At 43.5% G+C, this 12,599-nt stretch overlaps 1 protein-coding gene across 1 annotated transcript in view; it reads right to left on the bottom strand.

Moving 5' to 3' along the window:
* Positions 1 to 498, bottom strand: part of LOC104387661 — a 22,985-nt gene extending 22,487 nt beyond the window's left edge. The window contains exon 1 of the mRNA XM_009996444.1: positions 428 to 498. Coding sequence (XP_009994746.1) covers positions 428 to 493 — 66 coding nt within the window. The 5' untranslated portion in view covers positions 494 to 498. The remainder of the gene's footprint in view (positions 1 to 427) is intronic.
* Positions 499 to 12,599: the final 12,101 nt, after the last annotated feature.

Below are 12,599 nucleotides of genomic sequence, written 5' to 3' on the forward strand. Positions count from 1 at the left end.
TCCCTACATTCTAGAAGGCATAGAGCCCTAAGACCAAAACCTACTCTAAAGAGACAAATACAATGCAGGCAAGAGAAAAATGCCTTGCCAGTGTCCCTAGTGTGCCTCTGCTATAGGCTGGGAAGGGCTGTACATCAAATAGCACTGCCTGGCATAAGCCATACTGTTGTTAAAAGGAGAACTGAAGTACTAGAAGACCAGGACTTTTCTGTATTTGTTCTGAGCACACATGGGATCTGCAAAAAACTCTGGGAATGTGGTGAGAGTGGATGTGCAGGAAGAAGCAGGTAGACAGAGCCAGCACAAAGCCTGATGGCATGAGTGATGGGGTGATGCCTGCAGGGAGGTGAAGTTCTTGGTTGAAGCATTCCTAATCAAATAGCTTCAGCCTTAGACAGCATGTCAGGAAGAAACATGAGACTGGTACCTTCTCATACTTGGCAACGATCTCTGCTTTTTCCTGGGCTATTAAAGACTCTATATCTTTCTTCATGTCAGAAGCTGTAATAAAAGAAAATTATTTAAAAAAAAAAAGGGAAGGAGATTAGTAAATATGTACATAGCATGGGAAATACATTAGAAAAGTACTAATAGAAAAAAACTTTGCCAACAACTTTAGCTTCCTTAGTCTAAGGTTGAAAAGCCCCTGTGCAAAGTGAGCACAGAGCTTGACTGCACACAGCAGGACCGTGAGAGGTCAGAGCTCTGTTCTCTGTGCAGAGACACAGCTGATTTTGAGCAAGAGTGAGTCTTATCTGCTGGAAGACATGATGCCATGCCTTTGTTCTTAGGCACACACACGCCTGTATGGAAGACACTGTGCTTTTAAATGAAGACATGCAAACCAGCTGCAGAGCACTTGCATTGCAGAGGTCGCATGCCAGCTGGGCTCTGCACAGCTTAGTGCTTGTGTGGATGACAGCAACTCACTATAATCCTGCCATCACTATGGATATGAAGCCATGAGACACTCTGTAGGGGCTTCCAAAGACAAAGGAGAAACTAAAAGGTATTGCCCACTGAAGTTCACATGCAACTAGTAAATTGGCCTCTTGATGATTATTTTCTGTAGATAACCATCAGGAGAAAAAAAACACAGCAGCAATGATGGCAGAGTCCCCATCTACTCTCAGATGAACAGGACTTGGTCTAAGCAAGACCTAGCCTAGTTCCCTGGGGTCTGTGTCCACTGTGCTGCTTCGTCCCATGCACATATACAAAAAAGATAACTTCCCATACGAAACATGACTTCAGTGTTGTCTTGTACAAGCCAAAAGGAGCATTCTCCCTGTCAAGCCATAACTAGTTTCTCAGAGTTCACCAAAGAAAAAGACTGATCCAACACATTGAGGATAAAACACAAGTAGACAAAATCCCCAGGGAACCTCAGAGGTGGCTGCAAGGAAGAGGGAAGAGAGAGTCTACCTCGTCCTCCTCCTCTGTAACCAGCCCAGCTCAGAGCACACGGTGACTACAGCTACTGCAAGCCATGTTATCCAAACCTTCGGACTATGGGAGCAATGCTGCCACAGTGCAGTCCCAGGTGTGGCAGTCCCTGGGGCACAGGTAGGTGGCAGAAGAGACAGACAGCCATTGGGGATGACCTCATCTCCAGCCCAGTAAACGACAAACTCCAGCCAGCCCCAGAGCTATATGTCTTCTTGGTATCTTCCCCTTGCTCCTCTTCCCCAGTGCTTGGTTGCTTTCAGGAAGAACCTGAAGGGTTTCTGTCTTAGGACACATGAACCCAGCTCCTGGCTTCAAGTTGCCCTTTGGCAAGCCACAACACTGCTGGCTGCAGGAGCACTTGGCACCAGATGAGCCAGAGCAGCCAAAGATTTCGCAAAGATGTTGGGATGATCTGAAGAATGTGATTTTTTCCTTGAGGGGAAAAAAAGAGCAATAAGAAAAACAACTGTGGGACATATGATAAGCAAAAGTATCAGTGCCCTCCAAGGTTCAGCACACTTCTCTGCACCTTCAGACATCTGTAAGCAATTCTTTGTCTCATCTTACCAACTTGCTAATGCAACCTGCTTGCTGCCATTGTGTCTTTCAAGTGCAGATGGAATCAGCCAGGAAATCCATCTTTCCTTAACTCTTCACTTAGAAAGCTTGCACATTGCTTCTGGTTGCCAGTAGCTTGATGGAAATATTAAACAACATGCAATGATTGGAGTTAACAGGTCTTCCATGACACACTATTTTGTTGTTTTATACTCCTCTATATAGACCCCAGAAAGAAGCAAACTCTTCAAATTGACAGTAAGAGTGACTTCCTTGTTATTGACTCCACAATCAAAATAGAGCAAGGGTAGAAATGTATTTTGCTGTCTTATTTTTCCAAGCTGAAGCTCTTGCTTCAAATGTTCCCATGAATTTTGCTCAATACATGATAATCACAGTTTCATTTTTCAAAGCAGCAAGGTTTGAGTAACTGTCTCACAGTGTAATCTAATATAGCTGCATCTTCTTCTCACATTTTTCTTCTGCAAAGTTTAACTCAAAGGCAAATTCACTCCCCCTCTTCTGACATTGTTTTTTCGTTGTTACAGGGCCAAAGAATTCAAATTAGGTCCTTTACATGCCACTAAAAACACAAATATTCTTCAAACTGGACAGAAAAAAATAAACTGTAAATAAAATTTAAAGGGCAATTTCTCAAGACATTAATGAAATTGAAGTTATTCTGAACATCTCTGACTGCACTCTTGTAAGAGAATACCCAGAGGAAGAGCAACTTGGTAACAGGGAGTGCTTACACAGTAGAACACAACAGCAAGACCACATATATTCTGGCTTCTATGAAAGCTTCTCCACAGCAAGAAATGCCAGACTAGTGCAAAGAAGCCAGTTTAGCACCTCCTGCCTAGAATGTGCACATTTCTTTTCTCTTTCTACTATAACAACATAAAAGTCCAAACTTAGGAAAAAACTCAAAAGCTAAGAAAATGGTTGATGGCAGTGGGAAGGATGGAGATGTGAAGTGGCCTCAGTGTCTGATTGCAATATAATGCTGCTTTTTTAGATTACAAAGGTGATGCTGTGCTTGACTAGGTGGTTTTCAAAATACTCTGGAGAGGGAACAGAATATAGTTTAACTCTGTAACAGCCTATACTGAATATAGATATTGAATATTGATTTTTTTATTTAACCCTTTGCATACTCCAGACTAGTCTGACACCGTGAAGCTACAGCATTTACCTGAGGGAAATGACACCTTATGTATATGAAATCTACACAGACACTTATTTTCTGGAGAGTTTGACAAAATACATCATTCTGCTCTAATATAAATAAGCTATCTATAAATAGGCACAGCCTGTACCTGCCATGCTTCTCCATGTATGTATACAACATTGAAGACTTACTAATTTTTTTTAATACACCACTCAATGACTTTCTTAAACCTGCCAAACAATTTTCTCCTCCAAGTGCTGTATTTTCCCAGCAAACAGTTTTGTTTTGTTTTTTTCCCAAGACAAACACATAAGGTGAAGCAGCTAAGAACAAGAATGGTAAGAAAATGTGAACAATGTGACAAACATATTAGATAAATTTACTAGGATACAACCAACACAAAAGTCCCAAACCATGCACACTTAAACAAAGGTAATAACTAGTTCCTTTTAAAAACATTGAGTTGAAAACCCCCACAATCTGTTATCCTACACTAAAACTTGCAGCTTCAAGTTTACAATTTAAGGAAGTGAAAATTAATCCTAGCAACAGCAAGCCTAAAGATGCTTAATGAAAATGGTGCTACTGTCTCCCCACATTGAACATTTTCTAGCCATGAGCAAACCTGAAATAAAATATCCAAATTTTGGATGAGAATAGCTTTCCTGAAATTAATTCACCAGCTGGCATCTCAAGTATTGGCAGCAGAAATAAGTTGTGTGGTCTGCATCAAAAATCCAAGATTAGATGCCAAAAATTCTATCCATAGATCATATTTACTGTTACAATGTGCCCTCAAAAGTCCCGTATTTTTCCAATAAGGATAGCCAAATACAGTTGAGCTACCAAATCTTAACAGTTACCTCCTACTAAGCAGAGTCACCTCAACCACATGTACTACTCCTCAGCATGCTCCACTTCTATGGCAAAACTTTTAAAATTTTCAGTTTTGCTTCAGTAACCTCTCACAGCAACCTGTTTCTCTTGTTAGTTGCACAGAATCAAGGCTGGAAGGGACCTAGAAGATCATCTAGTTCCAACCCCCAGGCATGGGCAGGGACACCTCTCACTAGACCAGGTTGCTCAAAGCCCCATCCAACCTGGCTTTGAACACCTCCAGGGAGGGGGCATCCACAACCTCCCTGGGCAACCTGTTCCAGTGTCTCACCACCCTCACACTGAAAATTTCTTCCTAACATCTAACCTAAATCTACCCTCTTCCAGTTTAAAACTATCGCCCCTTGTCCTATCACTACACACCCCGGTAAAAAGTCCCTTCCCAGTTTCCTGTAGCCCCTTCAGGTACTGGAAGGCTGCTATAAGGACTCCCCAGAGCCTTCTCCAGGCTGAATAGCCCCAATTCTCTCCGGCTGTCTTCATAAAAGAGGTGCTCCAGCCCTTGGATCATTTTTGTGGCCCTCCTCTGGACTCACTCCAAGAGCTGTATGTCCTTTGTGTGTTGAGGACTCCAGAACTGGACACAGTACTCCAGGTGGAGTCTCACAAGTATAGAGTAGAGTGGCAGGATCACTTCCTTCAACCTGCTGGCCACGCTTCTTTTGATGCAGCCCAGGATGCGGTTGGATTTCTGGGCTGAGTGTGCACATTGCTGACTCATGTTGAGCTTTTCATTTACCAACACCTCTAGGTCTGTCTCCTCAAGGCTGTTCTCAATCCACTCTCAGCCCAACCTGTGTTTGTGCTTGGGGTTGCCCCAGCCCAGGTGTAGGACCTTGCACTTGTCCTTGTTGAACTTCATGAGGTTGGCATGGGCCCACCTTTCAAGCCTGTCAAGGTCCCTCTTAATGGCATCCCTTCCCTCTAGGGTGTCAACCACACCAAACAGCTTGGTGTTGTCAGCAAACTTGCTGAGGGTGCACTAGATGACACTGTCCATGTCACTGACAAAGGTGTTAAACAGCACCAATCCCAGTACCAAACCCTGAGGAGTACCATTTGTCACTGGACTCTCACCTGGACATCAAGCTGTTGATCACAACCCTCTGAGTGTGACCATCCAGGCTTATCCACTAAGCGGTCCATCCATCAAATCAATATCCTTCCAGTTTTGAAACCAGGATGTCATGCAGGACAGTGTCAAAGGCTTGGTACAAGTTCAGGTAGGTGACGTAAGTTGCTCTTCCCTTGTCCACCAACGTTGTGACTCCATCATAAAAAGCCACCACATTTTTCAGGCATGATCTGCCCTTGGTGAAGCCATGTTCGTTGCCACCAACCACCTCCACAATTTCCATGTGCCTTAGCAGAGATGAAATGCTCCATGATCTTACCCGGCACATCCATTCACAGGTGGAGGTCCATGGATTCCAGCTGGTTGGTGATGGCAACACCCCCTCCTCTTCTCCCCTGCCTGTCCCTCCTAAAGAGCTTATACCCATCCATTCCCATGGTCAAGTTACAGGAGTTTTCCCATCACGTCTCAGTGATGCCAATAACATCATAGCCCTATAGGCTTGCACACATTTGCTGCATGCATTGGCATAGAGGCATTTAAGCTGGGCCCCCACAGAAGCTGCCTCACTGCCTGAGATTCCATTATCCTTCATTTCAGGTACATTCCTGCAAAATTCCTGCTGGCCTGTGATCCCTCTTCAGGCCCAGGGCATCTCTTACACAAATTCAAAGGGATGGCAGTGGGATGGACTGAGGATCGCCTCCCTGGGCAACTCTAGTTTAAAGTCCTCCTTACTAGATTGGCAAGCCTATTGCCAAAGATACTCACTCCCTTCCCTGAAAGATCAACCCTATAAGCCCCTAGGAGACCAAATTTCTCAAAGCAAGTCCCATGATCTAGGAAGTAGTAAAAAAAAAAATATTCTGGTCTCCAATTGGGATCTCCCCAGGAATAACATGCACCTTTTATGCCTTGTCTTTTCCATACGACTTCTTGTAAAAAGGGAGTCTCCATCATCTTGGTAGCCACCTTCTAAGTACTGGAACATGGCAATTAGGTCTCCCCTAAGCTTCTTTTCTCAAGGTTGAGCAAACCCAGTTCTCTCAGCGTTTCCTTGTACAGCAGGCTTCCCAGTCCTTTTATCATCTTTGTGGCCCTTCTCTGGACCCTCTCCAGCCTGTCCACTTTATACCAGGGACCACAGCCGAACACAGTATTCCAGGTGTGGCCTGACAACAGCTGAGTAGGATAATGATTTCTTTATTGTTGCTGGTGATGCTCTTGCTGATGCCAGCATCCTGGCTTTCTTTGCCACTGCAGAACTTTACCCTCATTTAACCCCACAAGAGACTTCTAGGTGGAAGGGTAGCACAATGAGCAGCCTGACTCCAGCTCCATGTGGTTCATGAAGAGCCCTGAGCAGGTCTGGCATGGACCCAAACCCACTGGTGCCAGGTACCCATAGGATGTATTAACCGAGTAAGCCAGGTGACATCAAACCAGATGCCATCCTTCCATTTCTAGTTTTTCAGAGGCATTCAAGCAGCACCTTCAATCAAATACACTTGAGAAAGTAAAACAAGGAACTTCAGAAAAAACAGTGCTAAAAACCACAGTGTATTTATTACTTGTAAGTGCTATTTTCCATGTCCTCAACATTTCTGATGTGAATAATGGACAACAACTGAAGTGGGATATAAGCAACTCAAAAGGGACTACTGCAGGTTAAAGTCTATTAAGAAAATGTTTCAGAAGGGTTTTTCCAATGAAAGCTAGAACTTGCATGGGGAAGACGACAGTATGCATGGAAGAACTAAAAAAAATTACTAAACCCCTTCTTGAATGAGATAAAAAGCAGAGGGAGACATCTGAGTAGATGAGAGCCTGTGGCAGGGATATAAAGACAGGCATTTGGTATGATGGGGACCCATGCAAGGCTGCCCATAAAAGCAGCAGCAGATGCTATTCTCCCCAGGAAAGAAACACACACAACTGAAGTATCACCTGTGTTTCAAGATGCACTCTTACTTAGCTGAAAATGTGCTCAGCTAAAGAAAAAAAAAAAAAAAAAGGCAAAAAACCCAAACAAACAACAGAAGGAAAAAAAACCCCAAAACCACAGAACAACCCAAACCAAAAAAAAACAAAATAAAAAAAGCCCGCAAAATTGAACTTGAAAGATGCATTTATATTTAACATTTTTTAATGCTTTAACACTCATTCAACAGATCAACTAGAGAGTTCACTTAAAATAGGTTCACTTATAAACATAAAATTTCAGTTAATTGGACAAAAGATATCTGCAAGGAGGATTATGTTTTCCTCGGCAGTTTGGGAAATGGGAATCTCCCTGTTTCAAGATCAAAACTTGGGAGAGCTGAATGCATCCTACTAAAGTGCAGCTGGACTCAGCAATGTGCAAGATGGCTTAGAAAAGAACATTTGTCAATAACTAAGCATCTAAGGACAGTGGATGGTGTTTTGATAGTAAAGGCAGAAAGAAATCAGTTGTTTTTTTTCTCTAAGAATCGGGCCAACACAAAGAGTAAGATTCATGTTCAAGTTACAACATGCCTTCAGGCCTTCAAAACAGAGCAGCAGTTGCACTAGCCCTTTGGTATTTTTTTACAAAACATCAAGTCCTTCACCAGGAAGCGTTTTTCCAGACAGCAGAGATCAAAGCTAGTTCACTCTTAATCACCACCATTAGTTGAGTAGAGAGGAGTCTCACTGAGCTCAGCCCTAAATTTAAAGCATCACTGCCCAAGTCTTGTTCTGGCTGAGTACAAATCAAGGAGTTAATCTTCCTGGTTCCCATTTCCCATGTAAGTCTGGACCTGCATTCTCATCTCAGCTCGCTGGTTGCAGAATTTCCTATAGCATGTGTTTAAGCAGGACTGCACCAAAACAGACACAGCACTTTTCTCACCTGCTTCAAGCAGCCTGTTGCCTCCTTTTGGATATCTTCCCACCAAATCTTCTCCTAGGACCCACTACAGGAGGGTAAGCACTAAATCTCTTTTGCAGCAGTATAGCCTGTGCTGCGCTAAAGCTATTACAGGTTTCTCTCACTTCCTTTACTTGACAGAAAACAAAAGCTTGTACCATTGCTCACCATTATCAGAAAACATCTGCTTTGCCAGATTGTTTCTCCCCTCCTTGTTTTGGAAGGGTTTTCAGTAGAATGATAGGCTCACTCCCAACAAAAAGCAGCAGGGAGTGATATAAGCCAGAGGCCCTTCAGAGCCCAAAAGGCTATTAAAGCCCAAACCCAGGCACAGCCCGGTCCTGCCCTTCTCAACACTGCAGCGTCTTCTCCATCACCTTCAGGTCCCATGGAGGAGACAATGCTCCAGCAGGCCTAAAGAGTTGGGCCACTGACCTAGCTTCAAGTGTCTGCCCCTGTTTTCTAGCTGCAAGCCAGATCCAGAAGATATTCTGCCCACTCTGAGTATATGCTGCATCATACTCTGAGTATCATACTTTGAGTATCTGCTGTTTCTCTCTTCTCACCACGCACTACGCTTCCTTCCTGCCAGATGCCTTATCACCACATTTCACCCCAAAACCACCCAGATGAAACTTCCACTCTTGGTGATGCTGCTCTTTTATTCAGTGACCAAAGGAAACACTCTTGCACCAGGCATTAAGCCCGTGGTGGTCCTGTCAGTGAGCGATGCAAAATTAAACACAGGTGTGACATGAAAACACAGTGCCAAACTTACAGTTCCCAAAAAAGCACTGAATTTGTGCGCAAAGTGAGTTACTTTTTTATTTTAATTATTTTTTAAAGCAACCAGAAAATATCAAGTGCCCAAGAAGGGCACCAAAAACCCAAGTATTATTTCAGTATTATATTCAGTATACATATTATTTCAGTATATATATTTAGTATATTTCAGCATACGAAATACTAAGCTACTGCAACCCAAGCTGCCAAGCCCAAACAGCTTTCATGCACACATAGCAGTTCCCTGCAACAAAAGCATTATCCAGAGAGCCACTATATACCCTGAAACTGATGCAAGATTGTGTTGCTGAATACAGAGAGGTGTCTGGTGAGTCTAAAATTAAGCTGCCATTCCTTACACCTGCCCTCCCATGGAATTCCACCTCTACAGGGTCTCCATCAGCATGTCACTCCTCTGTCCAAGCCCTCCTCTTCCAACCTTTTAAACTCATTTAAGTTTTTTTATCCCATTTTCAATTACTTTCAAGAAGGTAGTGGCAATATTACAGTTGGTGCAGCTGGGGAAAAAGCTGAAGCACAAGCCACCCCTCTCACCTGAAAAGGTCCCTCACGAGATGCACCCAACTCTAATGTTGCCCTTAGGCACCAATATCCACCAGGAAAGATTTCAATACTTCTACCTGTGGACCGCTCCTCCCTCTTCTCCTCCCCCCAGCAACATGCCTTTTGCTGAAAAAGCTTCTGACACTACATAACACTTCAAAGAAATTGTTTGAGAGAAGTATTATTAAAAGAAGCTCATAAAAGAGGAACGACTTGAGAAGAGCTGCAGCTAAAAATACCCTATCCTCACAATCCTTTAGAGAAACAATTAACAGATGTCACTTCCCAAACATGTTTGTTTTGTTATTAAGGTTGTACTTCGAATACTGGATAAGAGACCTTGAGAAAAGACAATGTTTGCTGCCTGAAAGATCCCACTTTCCTATGCCTTCTGATGGTAAGATACTGTTTGAAACTGGCACCTTCAAATCTGTATTTTCTTCTAGCAAAATCTAATTTTGCAAAATAACTTTCTGAAGTATTTTGGCCACCCATACCAAGTTGGAGAATGTTTGTGCAATGTGGATTTATTTGTATTTTTTCATACTTCAGAGTATTACAGTGGCGAATGTGGGAAGGAGATAACGTTAACAAGTGGGTAAGTAGTGTAGAGCAAGTGCCAGCACAGGGCTGGAAACAGCCTCTCATCTGACCTATATCCTAGGAGGACTGCAAAAATCTGCATTATGCCCAGAGTCCTCCCAGCTCTAAAGGGGTAACAGACATTTAAAACAGCAGGAAACAATGATGTACAGCAATACAGCAACTTGGTGGCTTCCTTCAACTGTACGATGAGCAGAATAAATGGAGTCAATTAAATACCCCCCAGCAGAGAGTTCTGTACCATTTCATTGCTTAAATAAGCTCTTGTTTATTGAACACATAGAAAAATACCCAGAAATTACTGCAGGTAGGCAAGGGAATGCTTGTGCTAACATTTTAAGAAGTTGAGGACATACAAGGGGAAGCTTAGCACATGACAGTATGCTTTTTCCTCCAAAAATGTACATTAAATCCAGCAATAACTTCTCCAGAAGGTCCAAGAAACCTTGTCCAGGTCACACATTTTACTTGAAACGCTCAAAACAGTATCTTTTTTTAAGAAATTACACACAAAGAATAATTGTGTCACTTCATTACTTTGGTGGCCAACTCTTGCACCTTGCTGTTCCCCCCCAGCTGCTTCCTTCCCTCCACCATAAAGAAGCAGTATGCAGCATATGTGTCCATTCCCCCTGTCCTCTGCCTGTCCATACAGGCATTCACAGCTGTAGTCCATCTACTCCCCTGTCAAAGTGATCTGAAATTGGCCTGAAGCAAAATTTAGCATCATAGAAGACACTGGGTGTGAAAGTCTCCTGCTTCCCTGAGAAATCAGGGTGAATACCCATCAAAAAGCACTTCAAAGGACTAAACTGAAAGAGATGCACAGGAAAATGACCACGGCTATGCTACATCCTTAGAATTTGTTAAAGGAGATGCACCAGTCTGCTGGAGGACCTCCCTGTGCTCTACCCAGAGCAGGAGGATTTGGGTTATTTTGAAATACAGTCACTGAGCAGGTCCATGGAGATGTAATGGGAAAGAGGCAAAGCTCAGCTTCTCAGCCACCACCTCCCTCCAACCACTTAGCCCAGAGGAACTTGGAAGATGTGCCCACATGATGTCATTACTGGGTCACTGTCTAAATAAAGGCAACTTTTTATAGAATTTCCTACTGACAAATTTAATCTGGTAAACCCAGATAGCCAAGACTTCATCAAGCAAAAGGGAAGGAAAACGGGAAACAATAACTATACCATCACTGGCGCCAGGGCAGGTAGGTGGTGTCTCAAGAAAGAACCCAGAACAAACCCAAACTTACTCCCTAATACCTACAAGCTGTATAAAAAGCACAGGTAAGATTAACACATAACATAAGGGAGATGTGTTTTTACACCATCTGTCACAAGGAAACAGCCTATTTCTGCACCAGGGGGGAGAAAAGGATGAAGACAAAGATGGAAGATAGGGAAAGAAAAACTTTGCTTAAAGAGAGTAAATAAAATGTACTGCCATGTCATAGGAGGTATCCAGCTTCATACTACTCATGTGGCAATTACTGTGCTTCCTTAAAAGCAAACTGGGTGTTTCTGCATACTCAGAAGTCTCTAGGCTGCAAACACCTTAAGCTCCACTCATCAGCAAGCAGCATTTGCTGGAAGTTGTTTTTAAAAAAACAAAACAAAAAAAAACCAAACCAACAAAACAAACAAACAAAAAAACCAAACCACTAACAAAAGCAAAACCATACTGCAGTTTAGCCGAGTTCACGTGTTGCCTGCATGTCATCCTTTTCTTCCTAACTCTTCATCACTTCCACAGGGCTATGGAGCAGTTCCCCTTCCTCCCTCTGCTCCTCGCTGCATCTTCAGCCAGGCAGCCAAATGGAGCGCAGTTGCAGTAGCCTAGTGACTCACGCTGCAGTAATGTGGGTGGGAACTGCTCCCATGCCCAGCTTCTAAGGACACAGCCTTTTATGGTATTTTTAGAGTGGAAGCTGTTGTGGTTTGTAGCACTTTGCCTTTTCTCTTGCAGGAGCCTCAGAGAAAAGAGCTCATGCTCCCCGAGGCTTCAAGACATAACTGTGTAGAGCCCACCTTGATGAACTTTCTTGTCTGGCCACACCAGGGACGCTCATGGATGGCAGCTGCTCCACACAGGGCTCATCTTGCAGGCTCCCCGATCTGCACCCCAGGGCATTGGGTGGCTCCACCACCCCACAACCTCCAAACGAGACGTAAGAGCAGAGCACAGGTGGGAATTATTCTACAGACATCTTGACTACCGTAGCCCAGCTTTTAAGGATTCAGTCCTTGTACACCCTGAGTCTTACCACCCTATGGCAATACACTAGAAACGTTTTCTTCTCCAGTGACAGGCCACCAGGCAGACTTTTTACCCTTGACAGGCTTTGGGCATATGAGAAGCTGCCAAAGTCCCATCTGTCTTCACTCTGGGCAAGTGGTTTACATAAAACTGCATCTTTACAGCAACTAGCTGGAGCATCTATACTACTAAGATAGGTTGAGGAGAAGAGAAGGCTCCAGGGAGACCTCATAGCGGTCTTCCAGTACCTGAAGAGAGGAAGCTGAGGAGCAACTTTTCACTGCAGTGGGTAGTGATAGAAAAGGGGGTAATGGTTTTAAACTGAAAGAGGGGAGATTTAG

This window comes from Chaetura pelagica, unplaced genomic scaffold (assembly GCF_000747805.2).
Source record: "Chaetura pelagica isolate M959 unplaced genomic scaffold, ChaPel_1.0 scaffold74, whole genome shotgun sequence".
Taxonomy (NCBI): Eukaryota; Metazoa; Chordata; class Aves; order Apodiformes; family Apodidae; genus Chaetura; species Chaetura pelagica.